General features: G+C 33.5%; 1 protein-coding gene across 1 annotated transcript in view; it reads left to right on the top strand.

The window, feature by feature from the left end:
• LOC129220321 (nose resistant to fluoxetine protein 6-like) overlaps positions 1-21,668 on the top strand; it is a 125,583-nt gene that overhangs the window by 25,594 nt on the left and 78,321 nt on the right. The window contains exon 4 of the mRNA XM_054854724.1: positions 676-790. Coding sequence (XP_054710699.1) covers positions 676-790 — 115 coding nt within the window. The remainder of the gene's footprint in view (positions 1-675; positions 791-21,668) is intronic.

Below are 21,668 nucleotides of genomic sequence, written 5' to 3'. Positions count from 1 at the left end.
ATATGTGGAAATAAGGTTGCTTGTGGGAAAATGTAGTAAACATAAATACAATGTCATTTTTGCCTTAGGAAAATCTAAAAATGCGATGATAAAATCTGAATTATAAATGGAAACTTATGAAGCTTGAGGGTATACGCTACAATTCTAAAAAATGTTTGAGAGTATACGGCGTATATGGAGTATAACCCTATGGGAACAATACTGGTAAATATACAGGCGAACCAAATGACCTTTTAATTTTTCTACTACGGGCAAAGCCGTGCGGGGTACCACTAGTTTTCAATAAAAACCAAGAAAATATGCTTGGGGGGCTATCCACAAATAATGTCATGCTTTGAAGGGGGAGCGGAGTTCTTGAAATTGTAAGTTTGTGACAAGGGGTAGAAAATTGATCACACGAAGTGTGACAGCACGCATTTTTTTTTAGAAATATAAGTTAATGAAACATAGCGTGATATGTGACAAAGGGGAGATAATGACGTAGCCCTTTTTGACATCGCAAGGGAGGGGGGTGAGAAATAATGAAAAAAGTAGGATATCATCAATGGACAGCCTCTCGAAAAAAATTTGTTAGCGATTTTCAATGCGGGAAATACGCTTGCAGAAGCATAAATCGTTCTCTCTCTGTATGTGCTTTCTGTCTGCTGAAAACTGAAGACATCTCTTCTGTTTCAGTTTCTGAGGAATTTTGTGAAGATCGGTCCACGAGCTGATATTGCCGATCTTCGTTTGGGAGTCTGTATACCGTCGACGTGCCAGTTAAGTGATCTTCAGGCCATTGTCGATGAAAGTAAGTCACGTTTCCTGATTTATCCAAGACATAAATTTATTGTTCAATGAAATTTGATGTCTTTCATATTTATAGTGCTGCGATACGCGCGTGAATATCCATTAAGTTCACGAAGCTGCTTCGTGATCACGTTTAAGTCAGAGTAGTTCGGAAAATTTAATAGAACACAAGTTAAATACTTTAACGGCATTAAGACCAGGGTATATCGGTCGATATGTTACCGTTAAAATATATAATGCAGTTATTTCATAGAATATCTAGTTATTCCATGAAATAACTGACCGTGTCCATTAATGTGTGTAATATGTTATTAATTTGACACTTTAACTAGTTATTCTATGAAATAACTAGGTATTCTATAAATTATATAATGAGAGACAGTTAAAGTGTAAAATAAAAAATTTATCTAAAATGAAATAACTATATATAGGTACTCTATAAATAAACTAATGATAGACAATTAAAATGAAAAAGAAGCAATTTATCTTATTTATGCAGCGTATAAGTGGTATTTATGGAAACGTACCATAAAATCATTTGTTACAACAAGGATTACTAAAATCGAGGATTACTTGAAATTACCGGAATGAACTGGCGCCAACACGCTAAATAAGTTCTCTCCCTGTGACCTGGAATAGTTCGTAAATGCACTGGGGGATGAAGGTAAATGTATTTGTCGTGCAAGATTATATGATATAGATTATTTTACACTTTAACGGGATGCAGATCGTTATTCTATAAAATAACCAGCTAAACCACGAAGAACAAGAGATTTTTAACCTTTAACGGACACGATCAGTTATTCCATGAAATAACTGCAGATCGTTATTCTATGAAATAACCAGCTAAACCATGAAGAACAAGAGATTTTTACACTTTAACGGACACGATCAGTTATTCCATGAAATAACTGCAGATCGTTATTCTATGAAATAACCAGCTAAACCATGAAGAACAAGAGATTTTTACACTTTAACGGACACGATCAGTTATTCCATGAAATAACTGCAGATCGTTATTCTATGAAATAACCAGCTAAACCATGAAGAACAAGAGATTTTTACACTTTAACGGACACGATCAGTTATTCCATGAAATAACTAGGTATTCTATAAAATAACGGATTTCATACTTTAACGGTAACAGATATATATCATGATATATATCACGATACATATCTGATATTTATTTTGAAAATATCATGATATTTTGATATTTTCGATATTTATTTTTTCAAAGTACGACTTTTGCGACGTAAAAATTAAGTGTATTAATCATATTGATATTATTCTTTTATTATTAAAAATAATCAAAAAGTGAAATAGTATATTCATGTACTATATTAATGTGTCATTAATATTATGTAAATATTATATTCTTTCTTTATTTTCTATTCATAAAATTATTAGTAATTAACAATTTTAATTAGTCAGAAAAAAAATGTTTTATGGACATGTACTGACTAATGCATATTTTTTATTTCTGAAACATATAAAATTTGTACAAGTACTTAACCAAAGAAAAATGAGTAAAGCATCTAATGCTTAAGTAATTCAATTAAAATTAATAGAAATGTGACAGTTATGCTACATTTTATTTCCAATAGATTAAATTATCAAATTTTACAAATGATTGCAAAAATATCATTTATTTTTAAATACAAAGTACTTAAATTTTTGTATAAAATGTATATTAATGAATGTAAATAATGAAAGAAACATTAATTTTAAAATTAATGCAACATAATAATAACATAAGAAAATAAAAAACAGTGCTTTGAGTAAACAGTTACGATTTAATAACTTGAGTTTGCACTGATTAAAAATATCGGATATATATCAAAATATTCGATATACATCAAAATATCGGATATTTTCGATATTTTCGAAAATATCATTATATTTTCGAACCTGATTAAGACATTACAAAAGAACCTACTGTAGTTGTTTTTTCAACTGATTGCCAAGTGAATAAAAGATCCACCAAAATAATAATGACAATTTTTTGTTAAATTTTAAAGCAAAAGAAAATGACTGTCTCGGTACGAGTCGGCAAAAAAAGCTGTACTTTTACTAAGGGTTATTGAATGACATAAGCTCATAACGTTGAAGATACATTGAAACAAGTAATGTACCGGATCGTTAACAATATAAATCCGCGGATACGAATTCGGATACGGATCATTCATGTCTAGATCCGCGAATATGGATACGGCACGGTCCTCAACTTTTTAACCTAATTTAGTCTTGGTTTAAGAGTAAAATGTTTGACGGTCTTCTCGTCAGTGTAAAGGCACAACTTCTTTAAAAAATTGCGAAAATATCATCAAAAATATGAGTTATTCGCAGAAGTTCTTAGAAGAGTAGTTAAGAGTCGGTAGAAATGGGACGGCGGTGGGAAGAACTCGACAGCGCTGCATTTATAAATAAAATGTCAACAAATATTTCTAGCTTGCGCATTTGATGTAACAGTCCAAAGCTACTGCATCTACTAGTCTAGCTAGAAATAATTTTTCGCATTTTGTTTTATCATAAATGTAGCACTGGCCCATTCTTCCTGCTGACGCAATGCGGTGGTTTCCTTCAGTCAAAAGTACTACTTTTAGTCATTGAAATGGATAGAATGAGCAAAAAAAATAACATGGACCCAGAAAATACTTTCATTTTCCCAACAGTTTTTTTTTAAATTAATTTTTCAAAATATCCGATTTTTCAAACAAGGCGTGGCCTTGATGACGTCATAAACGATACACTTTTCCGCATCTTTCTACCGCGTTTCCACGTTATGATAATCAAGCAGCGAATCAAAATTGCGCTCTACGCTTGATATCAACCATATCATTGCCAATGCACGTGAGTAAAGATGCGAATTAAATATTTTGGACCGTGAATGGCAACAGTGAATGGCATTTCATTATTTGTGATGTCACACGACAGAAGTGTAAACAATAAAAGCGCACCGATTTAAGTAATTTATTAAAAATATTAAACTTAAATAAATTATTTAAAAAATGGTCAGATCCTACGTTTTTAAGCATGCTCTTTCAGAAAAAAATACTTTTAAAATTTTGGAAACGACCCCACTACACGACTGGGGATGTCTTTACAAACGATAAACACATAATTTAGACTAACTTTTTTCAAAGCCTAGAAAAGTCAAAATGAAGAATAATATTCCCAAAATCAACAAAAATTAGCTATTTAACTGCTGAAATGATACTTTATAACTTTTAGAAGAAATAAAGAATTATATTAAATGAAATTTTACAGTATTTTGTTGTTACATGTGTGTAGAATTTCAAATATGTTATACAATTTAAAACTAAAAAATCCGTTCACGCCGCAACGTTCCATAAGAAGCATAGTTTCAAAAAGAAAAAGAGAAAAAAGGCAAACTACGTGAGAGCATATAAGTGCAGAAGCTCACAAGTCCATAAAAACCGCTTGCTTATCAATAAAATACACAGTGAAGCATAAAATGCAGCACATAAAAACTCAACTTTCGCTGAAATTTTTTGAAGTACCTATGTATCTAGCTGAGGCACAGTACAGTTCAGAATTATCATATCCTCAGAGTTAGCACCTTTACATTTGACAATTTTTTGTCCCTCAGAACTCGGCATACTAGTGTCTATAGCTTGCGTTTTTGAGCGTATGTTCTTTTGTTTTGAAGTTGCGTTCATTTTATTAGTTAAGTTTCTCTGAGTAATTAACTGTCATTTGTCACTATTAAAACACGGAAATCTTTATTTGTTTGAGAGGAGCACAAAAAGAAATCTCTTACAGGTCCACATTTCCGTATTGACTCAATACAGAAGAAATGCTGACCCGTATCGAAGAACAATTTTAGACTACCAAGTTTGATAGAAAAATAAAGAAAACTAGTATGTTGTGGCCATCACGAAACTTTCTTCTATATTTTTCCTTTTTCTGATCCCTCCCCATGCTTGACGAGGAAGCAATATTCCTAACAAAAACAAAATTACACATGCAAAAACTTGACGACCATCCCAATGTCTGAATTATTGTAAAAGCAAAGCAAAGAGCGAAAATTGAAAGTTACTTTAAAAGCCTTACTTGAATTAATTACAAATATTTTATTTATTAAAAAACATAAGATGGCAACAGTTAAAAATTTTAAATCATTGAGATAATATTTCCGATCATTTCCATACAATTAAAATCACGAGAAATACGCAGACGACAATCTATTACGATTTATCTTTCTTATTGTTGCATTAATAAAACTATTTTTATTCGCAAAAAAAAAAAAAAAATCAACACCTCTTGGAGCGATTGGAGTCAAAATTGAACCAAAGCCTGTTTACGTATGGATTCACATATATTCCAAATTTCAACCAGAACGTAGCATTACTTCTTGAGATAGGGCACTCACAATGGAAAAAAAGAACGGGCGATTGCGCTACCCCCTTTTTAGCTGTTGACACCAAAATAAAATCAGGTCTTATACCCACTAAGGGCTACTTGTCAAAAATTTTTTGTTTGATTCCGTTCGTTATTTCTTGAGATATAGCAGTCACAATTCACGACAAAAAATGTTCTATAACTCAACCCCCGTTTGAGCTATTGACACCAAAATTGAATCAGCATCTGCTCCAGTTAGGGGCAACATATGGACCAAATTTTGTTTGATTCCGCCAGTTACTTCCTGAGGAATGGCAATCACGCATAACTCAAAAAACGTCCCATTGCTACACCCCCCTTGGAGGAATTCGCGCCAAAAACCAATGGGCGCAAGTTCACATAGGGTCACATATGTGTACCAAATTTCGTTCAATTTCATGCGATAGTTTTTGCTGTAGAGCGGCCACAAAAAACTGGTCACACACAGACGTGACACACACACACACATACATACATACACACACACAGACAGACAGACATTTTCCAAAAATAGTCGAAATGGACTCAACACACCTCAAAACGTTCGAATCCGTCAAAATTCGAAATTCGAAAATTTGCACGAATCCAATACTTTCTTCTATATATTAGATATAGAAGAAAGTAAAAATGCCTTAATTCGTCTTTGCAAAAGCTTTGCATTAATGCTTACTTGCAATTCCACCAATATTTAACTAGCTTTGTCACCAATCATGTATCTAAATATTTGTCTAGAAATGTTCATGCATGCGCATGGTGGATACAAAACTTATATCAAGTAATTTCTTCTGAATTTGACCTCTTTACTCTGAGAAAAATTTCTCTGATTCTGTGCCATTTTCTATGATTTCCATGTTTTTATTAAATTATTTGTGCTATCAATAACTTTCCTTTTTCTTCTCTGTGTTTTACATTTTTTAAGTACTGACTAGCTGCGTCGCCCGGCTTTGCAAGGTCTACCTCGAAAATAAAAGTTATGTCAAGTGACGCGTGTTCAACAATCAGGCTTGAACAAAAAGAAAATCAATAAGATTTTGCGACAGATTTCGGAAAAATAACCATAAAGTAAACATTTTAAATCCCCTGATTACAGGAGAAGCCTTTGAAACAAAACCTGGAATTTTATTTGCTCACATTCGAGAAAAAAAATGGCGGCTGATCTTTCATTTAATGATTTTCTTCACGCTACAAATTTTAATAAAAGCATTGTTACGGAAAGTGGAGATGAAGCACTGAATAATAATTTGAATGGCCTTTGAAAAATAGGGATTTTATGTCGAAATCTAAGTGTGGTTTTTAATTGATATCTCCGCTAATTATTATCGGAGGATTATGTTAAATAGCCAAACATAAAGACGGGAAGATGACGAATCCATCGATACCTGGTTCGATGGTCAGTTCACTGTCGTTCGGGAGAAGAAACTTGGATACAGATATTGGGTTGTTCGGAAACTTATTTCCTTTTTCCGACAGGCTTGTATTTTTTCACACCAAACTTCACACTTATGCCATATAATCGTTACATATTTTGAAAGCCTATAATAAGGCTTACTTGTGAAAAAGTCCATTTGAATCCATGTAGTACTTTTTGGTTGGTGACTTTTCAAATATGAAGAGTGAAAGCAGAATTTTCAGCGTATTTTAAAATTTATTTATTAAACTTCTGTTTAAGAAAAAAAAAATAGCTGATATACATGGAGCAGAAATATTGACAGTACGCCAGTACCAAAGTTTGGTTCGCAAAATTTTGATTCGGCAATTTTGATGTTGAAAGGACACCTCGTTCTGAAAGGCCAATTGAAGCTAATAAAGATACAATAAAGAAAACGACTGTTGCAAAACGGTGAATAACAACACCAGTGATCGTTAAAAGATTAATTTTTTCAAATTGAACTGTTTATGACCATTTGAAAGGCTTTGGTGTAAAGTACTGTCGGGAAAAAACGAAATTATTTTCCGAACAACCCAATACATAGGTACATACATAGGTACATACGCTCAGTTTTTAATTATATAACATTTTATATTTGTTACAAGAAACTGGATGCCATTCCAGATATCACACTATTCCTTGAAAAGTGTGCTATTGATTTATTGAAATTTTATACAAAAACAGCGAAACTTCGGTAACTCGACATGCGGTAACTCGACTACCCCATCAACTCGTCATTTATTTTTCTTACGGTTGTTCCTAGTGCCAATTTCAATGTGCGAAAACCTCTCTAACTTGACACACATTTGCAATTTCTATTCCAGTTCACAGTTTTTGCTACCAATATTCTTTCATATTGACCTTATTTTCTCAGAATTTTACGCTGCGGATTCTTGGTCAGTCAGTCCTTTGCTGGAAAGCTCTCTTTAAGATAAATCTATCCAAAGAAGTCCTCTTGAGAAAGATGGCGCCATGACATGTTTCTCAAACAAGTGTGGGCAGGACTTTTTATCTGACTGACAAGAAGCGTTTATCTCTTTTCAAAAATTATGGATTTATACCTCACAAGGTATTAAAATAATATATGTGATTTTATATAAGTTTCAAAAACAAAATAAAATTCATTTGCTGGAATTAATTTTCATGAAATTAATTTTAAACATTAGTAAGTAAAACTCGTTAGAACAGAAACTCGTTAGAAATTAAAATCTTGGAACCTCAGTAAGTCGACATTCGTTTAAGTCGACATGTTTTCATGCTCCCTTGAGGTGTTCGAGTTATCGGGGTTCCACTGTATTGAATTCTTTATCAACCGCTTATTTAAAATTTTAAAGAAAAACTGAGAAAAGGGATATTTTAAACCTACCCGAACACGATAAATAAGAGTTTCTCCTGTTTCCGGCATTTTTTTTTTTTTTTTTCGCTTTGACTTTGTCTCAAGCGTTCTTGTAAATCATTGCAAGGAAAAGTGAATTTCTTTCTAGATCAGCAAATGCAATATAACTATCATAAGATAAAGCACTCAATGAAATATTGGCATATTCAATTGATTTAATAGAATATTAACATCTTTTCACCACTGGATTTTTTTTTTTTCATTCGAAAAGAAATGAATTTTACAGAAAGAGTTGTCTACTGCGCCTTCATCATGATACCTTCATCCAAAAAAGTCACATTAAAAGTAAAGGAATAGTTTCAGAAAACATCTTAAAAATCAGCCATAAAAATATTTTTCAAAAATTAATCATTCAGCTGGACTCCTTCAGGGCGCTCTCGAAATTTCTAAACCTCAAATAAACCTAAAATTAACCTCAATTTATGCAGTCATACAACACATAAACGTATACTTTCTTCCACTATATATTTTCTTTTACGGCAAAAAAAAAAAAAAAAAAAACCGCCAGCTAAGGCAAGAAAATTCAGCTAAAGACTTATTACGCTTTATGCATATTAATGACCCTTGGTGGTTCTAACAGCGGTTCTCTCCACGATAAATGATTGCGCTATTTACGTAACTTCCGTATTTTCGTGAATGAGACAGAGAACGCACATGTTAACCAACGTGTTCGATAACATTACATTTAATTACAAAAATTCATGTCCCAGGATTCCTGTACTCAAATCAAGGTCCTGGTACGCAAATGTATGAGGACCTTGAAAATATCGTCAATCTAGAGATGGGTTATTCTACTGCAGTAAGCTCCCGATTCGCCGCGGAATAGGGTGGCGCAACAACCGCGGATAAGCAAATCCACGGATAATATGCAAACTAGGCAAAACGAGGGTAAGGGAAAAAAATTTCGTGAACACAACGCTTCCTTTTTACAAAAAAGGAGGTATTGTATTCGCAAAAAAAAACTTTAATTCAAAAATCGACCTTAATTTCTATTTTGCTCACCCCCGAATGAACGTTGAGTATTTTTTTCGACTTGACCACACGTGGATAAGTGCCTAAGAATGTATAGACACGCGAAATGTACATTTTCACGCGATTCCCGAGTTAATTACAACGAATTTTCTCGTGACGTCTGTATGTACGTATGTGCGTATGTATGTCGCATAACTCGAGAACGGTATGTCCTAGAAAGTTGAAATTTCGTACGTAGATTCCTAGTGGGGTCTAGTTGTGCACCTCCCCTTTTGGTTGCATTCCGGTGTTTCTAAAGGGGTCTTTTGCTCCTTTTTGGGGGGAAATCATTGTTAATTTCGATGTAAACTCAAGTGGTGTTATAATTCGGCACACACTTGGCGATGTATCGCCAGTCTTTTGGTCACCAAGTTTTGTCGCCTGGGTGAGTTTTTTTTTTACTTTAGCTTCAATGTGGCCACTTTTTTTTTGACATTTAGAGAGTAAACAATTGAATCACATTAAAATTGCCAATAATGGGGAAATGACATTAAATTGGAGCAAAAGGAAGTCATGTGATGCACACATCAGCTCGTTTCATATTTAGTACAATAATAATATCTCTCAGAACAAATTTAGGCATGATAAACGTTCATATAGACCAGTGGTCAGGGCCGTCCGAACGGGGGGGCGAGCGGGGCAATTGCCCCGGGCGCCACAAAATGAGGGGGTGCGGCAAGGCGCCCCTCGTTTCGACGGAACACGAAGACATTCACACGAAATGAGGGGCGCCGCGAGGTGCAGCGTCCCTCATCGTATAAAATGCCCCAATTGTATAAAATTAGGGGGGGCCTTGCGGCGCCCCCTCATTTCGTGTATCATAGATACGTAGTCATAGACACACAAAATAGAGAATCATTGCAATGATTCTCTATTTTTTGATAGGACACGAAAATATTCTTCTCTTTAAGTCTCCAAAACATTCGTTTAATTTGTATCATTAAAGCAGATACAATTTCTGAAAATATTAAAATCAAACAAAAGGCACTTCGCCTTTCTCTAGTTCTCACCAAATTTGCTTGAATTCTGCCCTTGCGTGCAGGGACGTAACCAGAAAAAAGATTTAAGGGGCACATTGAAAAACAAAAAACAACAAAAAAAAATTATTATTTTTTTTTATCCGATAGGAAAAAGGTCAAAAGGCGTTCGGTCAACTTTTGAAACTTTTAATTTTAAAAACGCAATTTTAGCCTTAAAAGCGCGATTATAGGCCATGTTTATTGACGTTAGGGTAAGGGAGGGAGCTCAGAGACTGTTTCCGATCGATTATTTTTTTTAATAGATTGAAATCAATTCCTTCTCTCCCTGCAAGTTTCCGAAATTGAATATTCAAAAACGAAACTTTAGACAAACTTTGAAGATTTTATGGATTGGAGGGTCTGAAGCATTTTCCCAGGAAAATTTTTCAAAATTATGGTCCAAATAATTTAAGCAATTTTTTTCATTCAGGGGCTGTTCCGCTTAAATTTTTTGTAAGTGTCGTTTAAAAAACCCATTGCTTGTGATATTTAAGAAAGGCGGCACGGGGACCCTTGCACGAATATTTTCTTATACTCAAGTCTTAAAACGCAATTTGTAAGGCCATATTTTGTAATTTTAGGGCCAGTGAATTTTCGAAGTTACAGCTCCAAAAACAAAATTCGGCGCTATTTACGATGTTGTTGAGTAATTGTGGGCTTCTCCCTAAAACTTACAAATATTCGATGCAAAAGAATAACATCTTTGTTTTTAACATATTTGAAAGCTGGTGTTAAGTTGGTACAAGTAAAACCAAAAAAACTCGTGAAAAGAATCATTGGATGAGTCCAGATCGAAATTAAATTTTGGATGTAATTTACGTCGATAAATACATTTTCCATTTATTATCAGCAAATTATTTATTTGTGTTCTTAGTTTGATCGATATGAATAACCAATTCAGTTTTAATTGTTTTTTGTCTAGTGGAATAACATTTTACTAGATAAATATTAGGATTTTTAATATTTCCATTTCTCGAAAAGTTTTTTGGGCATTAATATTTCACATATATTAGAAATAGATTCATTGCTTATGTGTTATTTTGTATTATGCACGGCCCTCTGATTTTTCTGTTCATTAATACGTAAAAAAATCATGCAAAATTTACGCGTTCATGCATTTTATGCACTAATGTTATAACTAACTTGATTTCTTTTTTTTTTTTTTTTTGCGTAAAGGGGGTAGGGGGCACCAGGAAACTGTCGCCCCGGGAGATGCCAACTGTTCGGACTGCACTGCCTGTGGTAGGTGTTAGTGGTTCCAACAGTGGTTCCTTCCGCAATACTACGTTATTCCGCTATTTATATAACTTCTGTATTAGCGTAAATGAGACAGAGAAAGCACTTGTTCCTCAACCTGTTCGATAACAAAACTTCAAAGTTCAAAGATTCATTCCCAAGAATCGTGTGGTAAAATCAAGGTCCCTGTACGCAAATGTATAAGGTCCTTGAAAATACTATCATCAATCAAGAGATGGACAAATTAGTATGCGGTAAACGTGAATTTTGTTATATTTGCGCATACAGGTTAACTATGTCAACCTACTCGAGATGTTGAGCGAATTATGGTAGCAACGTGATGTTCGATAAACTGGAGATATTAAGCGAATTATGTAACAGGTTGACTATTTTTGTTTGCTGGAGAGATTAAAAGAATTATGGGAAAGGGGAGGGGGCAACAAGTGTTCTATTTTATAATTCTACAAGTGTCTACAATTATACTGCAAGTGTTCAATCTCTATCAGTTTATTTTATTTATTAATTTATTTTTTCAATATTTCATTTGGTAAGAGATATTTCTTTCACATTTCATTTAGTAATATTGCTTAGGAAAAAAATGTAATAAATATCGACGCCCGGCAACAGAAGCAACCCAATTATAAAAGACAGTATTGGAGAAAGTCAAGGTTTCATGCAATACTACTTTCAACTGATTTGTTCTCCAGTACTGCAATTCGTGCAAAACATTAATGATGGTGCTTCTACTGCATTTGGTAGTCTAAACGAATAGCGAATACATAAAATCAGAAAATCTTTTCTATTCTAAACTAGTGGACCCGCACGGCTTTGCCCGTAGTAGAAAATTAAATAGTCATTTGGTTCGCCTGTACATTTACAAATAATGGATGATGAATTTCTCGCCAATTGGCTACGTTCTCGCCAATTTGTTATGCTTGCCCATGTCACGGTTTCATGTTATGATTATTTGGTAATTTACTCGCCCACGTTGTGATAATTTGCTCGGTGAAAAGTTCTTAAAATTGGAATAGCAAAAGAACAAATCGAATTATTGAAACCTCGCTTTGAGGTGTTCACCCTCATGCTATAAACAAATCCTGTGCCAAGTTACATGAAAATCGGTAGAACGGTCTAGGTGCTACGCACGTCACAGAGATCCGGACAGAGAGGGATCCAGACATCCAGACAGAGAGACTTTCAGCTTTATTATTAGTAAAGATTATGAAATTTTAATGATGTGCTACTTTTGATTATATTGTTTATACGCCACCGCGCTCCAGTTACGTGAACTAACGTTGTGCTAGTTTTGAGTCTAGAATGAGCAATAAATTTAGATTTTAAATCAATCGATATTTAGTACGGTTTTCTTTTTTAATTTTTGAGTTGTGTTATTTCTGTTGCCAGTTTAAGGAGATGAAACTGGATCTTCGTTTGGACAGTGAAAACGTCGTCCTTTAACGAAATGATATCTCACTCCGACACTCCAGATGTAATATAAATACTAGGATAAATAATTTATATCTTAATGAGTTGCTTACATTAGTAAGCTTCTCATTTGAAGATATAATTTTTTTTCAATGATTTCGGGAAGACTTTGGTTTTCATAAACTCTGATACATTTTTCAAAACATTCCTTTTCAGGAAAATTGGTTTGGTTTGACAAACCAAACGTCAAAATGTGTCAACAGTATAGACGTCAAAATGTGTATGTTTTATGCACATTCAACTTTTTCATACGGTTTTCAGAATTAACCTCTTTTCATCTTAGCAAATCCGCCTTTTTGGTACACCTGAATTCAAACTTAATCTCTCATTCTGGTGTTAAATGTTCGAAGAAAAGTTGAATTTCAATTATTTAGCAAAGATAAATCTTTCTCTCTCTTTTGAACACAAAAAAAAAAAGAGAATTAACCCCGAACTAAAATTTTTGAGAGGGAGGCGGGAGATTTTCAATTTGCCAGTGATAAACATGAGCACAGAATCATTAAAAAAAAATTTTGAAACTCTTACAATGCTGTACATATAAATTTGCCGAATCGTAAGATAAAGTTTTTCCCGTTAGTACATTTTTGAAAGGTTATAGTGACCTCTGAAGTGCCTGAAGAGAAAATATATTTTAAATCTCATTAATTTTCTCACTGCTGCTGCCATCTTTCGTCCAAATTAGAAATAATTGAGATTTACGAAATGGAGTCATATTTAAATATTTATTTGCGTTCCATAGGGGAACACAAATAAATATTTGTGTTCCACGGCCACAAGAAGCAAATGCAAAACCAGCTAATCCCTAGTAACACTCTTTCCGCCTCACAGTAGAAAAAAAATTGTATATTTTGTTTAAAAGTTACACTACATTCGGCATACCACCTAGCGATTGATGATTCTCGAGAGGGTCCTATCCGATAAAGCGAAAAATAACTCGTACAGAAGGTAAATGGGGCTAAAATTGAAATGCGATTTCATAAAACAAATGCTCTCTCTCTCTCTCTCTCTCTTTTTTTTTTTTTTTGTTGCAAAGAATGCAAAGATTAAAGTTTTAGGAAGAGGTACTTTTTCTAAAAATCTTCCATGAAAGCTTTAATTTTGCGAAAAAGAATGTTTAAAAAACTGTCGATATTTTTAGGCATTAAAATATTTAGAGGATATTTTGTTGTTTAACCATTTGGGGGGAGGCGGGGGGAATGGATGCTACTGTTAAAAAAATATATATATATATTCATTTTCTGAAATGTTCTGCATTTTTCAAAAACATTTTCAACTTTTTTATACCGTTAAACTTAACCTCGACCGAGCTGACTCTTCGCAATTTCATTCCAGTATGAATCAAAAAGGTTTTTCATTAAAAAAAAAGAATCTTCAACTTTGGATTACTACATTTTTCTTTTCCGCTACTTGCTTGTTTCAGTTGATTGAACCATTCAAAATAATTACAGAACATTAATTAATTATTTTCGTAGCATTGCATCTTATTACCTTGCAAAATCTTCTTCCGTACAGCACCGATGCGGTTATGTCCTCGTGTAATAGAAGGTTAAGCGTTGCCTTGGTGCAAAGAGAACAAAAGCTCCAACGTTTATATTCTAGAATATTCCCTGCTCATAATTTACATCTGACATCTTGAACTTCCTTATGGTTGAAAAAAGAAATACTGCTAAGTCTCCTTTGTTTTGTTTTAATTCATTTCACTGTGCGGTTTGTGTTAAAAATCTGCACCCGTAAAAAAATAAATAAATAAATAATGCATAACAAATCAATAAGTATGCGTCTGGAGTTCAAGCCTAAGAGTCGCAAATATCGAAGACGACTGATTTATTCCCATTTTTTCTAAAAAGATACATGACGTACTTGAAGAAACCTTCACTTTTAGCTTTTGAAGCATGTTTGACCTAGGACCAACTTCAGCAATAAGGATCATATAAAAATTATGAACGATTTTATGTCTACTATAAGTTCCTCAAGCGTTTCGTTTCATTCATTTAGAAGAGACTAGCTTACTACCAGGCGTTGCCCGGGTGCTTTTTAATGCAACATATCTTTTGGATTATCAAATGTATGAATTCTATCTGAGCGTAAAAAAATTGCATTCACCCAGCTTTCTAGACTCAAATCTTCAAAATACTTTAAATAACACAGAGAATCAATCATTTGCTGAAAAAGTAACATCAACTTAAAGCAAAACTGTATGAAGAATATTGTTTCGGTTCTGTAGTGTACACCGGTACGTTGTCTGAGGTTGAATCAGACGGGCGGTACATAAATTGTCTTAATGAAAAGATAAATGATTGTCTTTTGCACGTCTTGTGGGACAACCTTTTACGTGATGCTTCGAAAGAAAAGCGTTGTGCCTCCTTTGTAGGTTTTGCTTTCCCCAAGATTTAAAAAAAAATGCAACAGTACTTTCCACGTACAATTTATTCGAAAATAAATCATTAAATGCTTCCTTAGAAAGAGTCGTGAGCTTACCAAAAAAAAAAAGTCAATCACTATTATCAGGCACAAATATATACAAAAAAAGTCTTCTTGGACATAGTTATAATATTTTCAGATTAATTTAAAATCATCTTCAATGTCCAAAAGCTAAACAGATAGTCAACCGTACAGAAAATAAAGAATTCACTCAGTGTTGTTAATAGACGATAACACTCTTTTTTGGCGGTGTTTTTCGAATGAAGGTATCAAGTGATAGGTTATTTTGTATGTTTTCAGGCAAGCACATTTCGCAGAAAAAGTTTGCTTAGTATAAAAACACTTTAGAAAGTGTGTCTGCTCGCTCTTTCCAAGGTTCATGTCTTGTAACGATTTGAAATTTGTCAAGATTTAAGTTCTAGTTCAAATTTTTAAAACGTAATACTTGCCGGAAATGTTATACATGATATCTCACACTGATGCAGGTAGAGAGAGCACGTATTTAAGTTTGTTGCTTTAGACAGAGAATTTTTTAGAGAACATCAAAATTTTAATTTATAGGGCCACAGTCGTTGTGAGAGGTGGGAATAGGTCCACTGACTACATTGCTGTCATTATTTTAAGTTATGTAAAACATTAAAAATGGAAGTGGGTGCACGTGAACTATTGAACACACTTTTAAAAAAACCGTCAATTAAACTGCGTTATAGAGAAAGAAGTAAGCGTGCACATTTTGGTCACTATCCGTGTTAGATGGATCATGACAAAAATTGCAAATCATGATTATTTTGCAATTTATTTGCGAAATTAGAATTTTTTACCCTTGTTCTTTGTTAGACTTCAGCGATTAAACTTAGTTGGATTGAATCAGGTTAAGATCCGACGTAAATCATGGAATCGTATAAAGAACAATGCATATTGGTTTTAAGGACCATCCAACATTTAATTGTTGAAGCTTGTACATGGATAATGAATGAATTATTGATACCGAGATGATTTTGGTATTTTCTGGCCTGTTCATGTGGGAAATACTGATCTCTAATTTCGTTCTACCATTACAGCAACGGAAATACCAAAAGAAAGCATGCAAAGTAAGTAAAATAGAACTGTCGAAGACCGCTATTCAAAACACTAAATAGTAGCATTCCGATTTCGTTCAGTTTTCTTGCCAAACATGCTTTACGCTAGTCGCGAATCGGCATTCACGGTAAACTTTGAGAATACCTTTAGTTTTGATTGCATTTAAAATATTTCCTGGTGGTTATAAGTTGCAAATCATTTTTATTAGCTTGGAATCAAAGTTCCTAAATTTAACAATAGTAGTTAATCTTTGAAGAAACTTCATCTAGGGCAATTTATTACGGGCTATTCATTTAGACTAAATTAAAAACTATACACAAATTCGTTCGTGTAGAAAAGGGCAATTTTATGACTCAAAATGTGAATTCAGACCTCTTTGGGTCTTTTTAAAATTCCAAAAACCCGCCTATATGAACTCATGAGCAACAATTTACCTCTGTGCTAAATGTGGAAGAAATCCGACGAAAAAACTGGATTTGTAGAAGAAACATACACACACACACTCACACACCAACAAACATATATCCATTTATATATATATATATATATATATATATATATATATATATATATATATATATATATATATATATATATATAGATTTGCCTCTGTTTTTTGATCACCTGGAGCGACTTCTATCAAACCGAATTAGATTATCGGTTATAGTTGAACCGAATTGCTTAAAAATTCGACATAAATCAAGGAATAGTTTAAAGAAAATTTACATATTGCAAATATAAGGATCATAAAACATTAAATTAAATTTCTGTTGGAAGGATGAAATAGATGAGGTTTTAATAAAAGTAGTCTAATGCTGAAACAGTCGAAGATTGTACGTCAATATTGAATGCAATATTATTATCTTACTCATGTTTGTATTTTCTCTACTATTAACGGGAAAAACACTGGTCAAAAATTACACACAACCCTTTTCACTGTTGTGGATTTTATGATCAAACAATATTTAAAAATTATAATCTAACAGTAGCATTCTAAGTAAGTAGAGTCATGAGTAGCATCAATGGACCCCTTGGCTTCGTAGGTCGCAGTTCAAGAAACGACGTACAGCATCATTTCTTATATCTACGGCTTTCTCGCCAAACATGCTTTAACGCTCATCGCTAAACGGCATTGACGACCATCGTTCAGGATACGTTTTGTGTTGATTGCATTTAAAATAGCTCCTGGTGGTTATATGTTGATAACCGTTTTCATTTGTTTTGAACCAATGTTCACAAATTTAACGATTAAAGTTAATCTTTGAAGAAACTTCATCTAGGGCAGATTTTTACGGCCTATTCATTTAGACTAAATTCATAACTTTACAAAAATTCGTTCGTGCATAAAAGAGCAATTTTATGACTTAAAATATGAAATTAGACTTCTTTGGGTGTTTTTAAAATTCCAAAAACCCGCCTATATGAATTCTTGAACAACAATTTACCTTAGTGCCAAATTTGGAAGAAATCCGACGAAAACTGTGGATTTGTATAAGGAACATACACACATACCCACACACCCACAAACATACATCCATATTTATATATATAGAAGATAAAATAAAATGGAGAGAGGGAAGACTTTCATTCGCGAAGGAAAGACACCAAGTCACGTGGTAGATTTTGAAAAAAAGCATTGGAAGAAATCAGATTTCTTTCGCTAGTTTCACGCGAAACGTGCCAACCATTCGTCGTTGTTGAGTCACGTGACTTGAGCTCTTTGCCCAAGCTTTTGCTGAGCCAATGATTCGACTTGACCCCTTCATTTTAATTCCTGCTTATCGATCTCCCTTCGCTATGCACTTCACCCAAAGCCTAAAGAATTATCTCAAATCGTTGTGACTGGTAGATACCAGTTGTAATACATATATTATAACTTTAATAAATGCTTATTGATCTCACTTCACCCAAAGCCTGAAAAATTATCTCAAATCATTGTGACTGGTAGATACTAGTTGTAATACAAATTTTCAACTTTAATGAATTTTTTAATTTTAATGAATAATTTCTACAAAAATAATTACACAACCTTGAATTTTACGCAAATGTTTGTAATTACTCTAAGCAAGGCTTTTAAAGTAATTTTCAATTTTCATTCTTTGCTTTGCCGTTGAGATAAATCGGGAATGGGGATGGTCGTCAAGTTTTGGCGTGTGTAATTATGTTTTTGTTGGGAATATTGTTTCCTCGTCAAGCATGGGGAGGGATCAGAATTATAAGAAAGATATAGAAAAAAGTTTCGTGATGCAACATACTAGTTTTATAGTTGCAATGGAATTTCTATTTTTTTCCAGCTTTAGATTCTGAACGTGTCTATCCTAAAATATTTCACAGTTTGAAATTTGCATTTTACTGCGTGAACTACATATATTTTTCTTTCTAATTACAGTCTCCCAAATGGTTATGATCAAAGCAACAACGGTCAGATGCGAAATCAAGGAAGGAAGAGGGTTCACAATCGAGCAGATAATTGTACTGTAAGTAATCACTTTTCATGTAACTTTATTGAAATATCGCGTTTTAAGACTACTTGATCACCTTTTACTTGCCTGGTTTTCAGTATAATGTTATCTTCAAATTTTATATGTTAAAACAGAATGTGGGCGATGGCCTGTGAAAGATACGGAATACGAAGTTTTAAGATGCTTAAGTTTCCAGTTGTTAAATTATACGTTTAACTATTATGATATTGAAATCTTGTCACGCAATAATGCTATAAAATTTTTATTTTTATCTTTTCTTCGTTCTTCAGATTAATCTCTGCATTTTTTAAAGACACGGTTACTAACGTTTCTGAAACTTTTTATCACAGAATATATTAAAAAATGCTCCTTCGCCGTGTTAAACTTTATAATGGTGTTTTCAATGTTTATCTAATGTTGGTGTTAATACAATCCTTCTATTTTGAGGTGAAGTAAAGGTGTGTTTGGCGTTCTACTATGGTCTGATGAAATTTGCTAAATAAATTAAAAGCACTGGGATTTGCATCTCATGGCTTTACTAAATAAATTCGAAGTACAGACTGTCAAGAAAGCCTTCTAAAGCAAACGCAACCGTAAGCGGTTTCAATACTATGTTTGACAGGTTACCTTGAACGATTTGCACGTAATTACCAGGAGTGCCTTGATGGGAGGTGACGGGAGGCCATCGTGACCTCCCAAAAAAAATTCTTATTCGGCAAATCTTGACTGACGCTTCGGAAAACTTGAAGACGTTACATTACACTCCAGGGTCCCCCCGCACCTACCACTAAAAGGGGTTTAACCGGTTGGGTGGAGCCCTGGAAACAGCTCTGTTTTTTGATCCAGACCAGGTGTCGAGCAATCCCTGATTCAACACGGCCAGAGGTATCGATTTAGAACGGGAACTTGGAAGACTTTGTGACCACGAATATATTTAAAGTGTTCCAGTCACCCTTAACGAACACGAAGGATCTTCGACCGGCTGCCATCGAATTCAGAACCCTCCAGTTTAGAGTCCGACACCTATCTGGCTCCCTCTTTGTAGACAATATTGTAATGTAGCAGTTTTTTTTTTTTTTTTTTTTCAAATATTTTTTAACAACGCCAAATGTATTTCATCATCAAATGTAGTAGTGTATGAAAGCGAAAATAACGTTAAATTGCAGGAAGATATTTATTCAACTCTTGTATACACGTGTTTTTGTTTTTTCTTCTATTGCTTCATTCGGAAAATTGAAAATTTATCACAACCCAAAAATATAGATTCCTTTCACCTCTGGTAATTACACGTTGAAGTTTTTACACAAGTATCTGTGGATCTTAAAAATGACCGAAACGAAAGTGTAATAATTGATCGTATTTCTTTTTTTAGGTCTCCAAAAACATAATACCCCTTTTGTTATCTTGTTTTAGTTTTTGTTGAATTTTAAGAGCAGTTCTGCCTTTTTAATTGTATCAATCATAATCATTTTTAGTTGTACACCTCTCCTTTAATTGTCTTCTGCCCTTTAAAAATATTATCATTTTATCTTAATCATAAATTATAACAAAATTACCAAATACTTCATTCCAATCTTACAATTTCTTTCAAACATTTCGTACGTAATTTCTTGAAAGATTTTTTTTTTTTTTTTTTTTTTGACAACAGCTGTTACTTTTAAATTTTAAGAAAATTTTTAAAAACTAAGATTTGCACTGAAAATCTTATGCCTGCTTTATAAAGTGCCTCGTCCGTGTTTCATCTAATCAATTTCTCGGCGAAAGTTAAAAGGTCAAAGGTTAGCGGAGACGTTTACGCAATATTGATTTCAGTTGCCATGGTTTTCGAAGCGGGACACGTGTTTAAAAGATAAGTTCAATATAAAATTCTAACTTCACTTGTTTGCAGTTGTATTTGAGTGGTTTTTAGCCCTACAATTAAAACATGCATTGGAAAAAGAAAAATATTATTGCGAATTAGTCTTTGCGTTCCTTGTAACACGTACATTAGGTTGGGCCGAAAAACACTTTTTTTTTTTTTTTTAATTTTATTTTCGATAATAGGTATTGCAGAAAAGGTGCCATTAATGGAGCAAGTGCACATAAAAAATTTGATTTTTTTCGGACAATTTCTTGATCTGCCCCAAATGGGTTGAAGTTTCGACCAAATGCTGTTTCTTTCTTCTTCTTTTTTTTTTCCTTCCCCCCCCCCTTTTTTTAAGCAAAATTAGTAAAAATAGTATTTTTCTAATTTCGATGATAGGTAGAGCGGGAAAGTTTGTGGTGACGCTAAATTCCCATAAAAAATTGACGTGTGTGGTAGTTTTTCCCTTTGCAACTAATACGTAGAAGTTTTGACAGTTTTCTGTCTTTTTTTTTTAATGTTTTCAATAAAATTTGTCAAATAGTAAAAAAGTTTATACGCCATATTTATCTGAAATTTATCGCTTGTGATGAATTTTTAGATGCGTAATGCGTTTTAAATTAAGTACTTATTGCGTACAAATTTTTCAACTTGAAATATGCTGTTAGAAAACTTAGTTCAGCTCAGTAAGCACCCAAAGCTTTGGGTAAAAAAAATACGTAGTACTCGAGTATGCTGACTATAATACGTCTTATTATTAATGGGAAAGCTGTAGCTTCTAATGGGTGTCCCAAAATTAACGCAAGATTTGAATTTGCCGCCATTTTTGCAATAAATTGTGGGCAATCTTGAAAAAAGAACAATTTGGCAGCAGAGGGTCTAGGGTTATTACAAATGGAGCGTTTTCGATTCTATAATGCGTTTTCATTATCGAACAATTATTTGAAAAATAATGAAAGTTTGGGCGGGTCAAGCAGTTTACTGTTATTGGCGCTCGATATCGCAATTAGGTAATGCGTATGTGGTTGTGGGCTTGCTGACATAGACGTCTGACTTCAAATAACCCCATAGGGAGAAGTCTAATGATGTAAAA

The sequence above is a fragment of the Uloborus diversus genome, chromosome 1 (genome assembly GCF_026930045.1).
Source record: "Uloborus diversus isolate 005 chromosome 1, Udiv.v.3.1, whole genome shotgun sequence".
Taxonomy (NCBI): domain Eukaryota; kingdom Metazoa; phylum Arthropoda; class Arachnida; order Araneae; family Uloboridae; genus Uloborus; species Uloborus diversus.
This window is presented reverse-complemented; position numbering and strand designations above follow the sequence as displayed.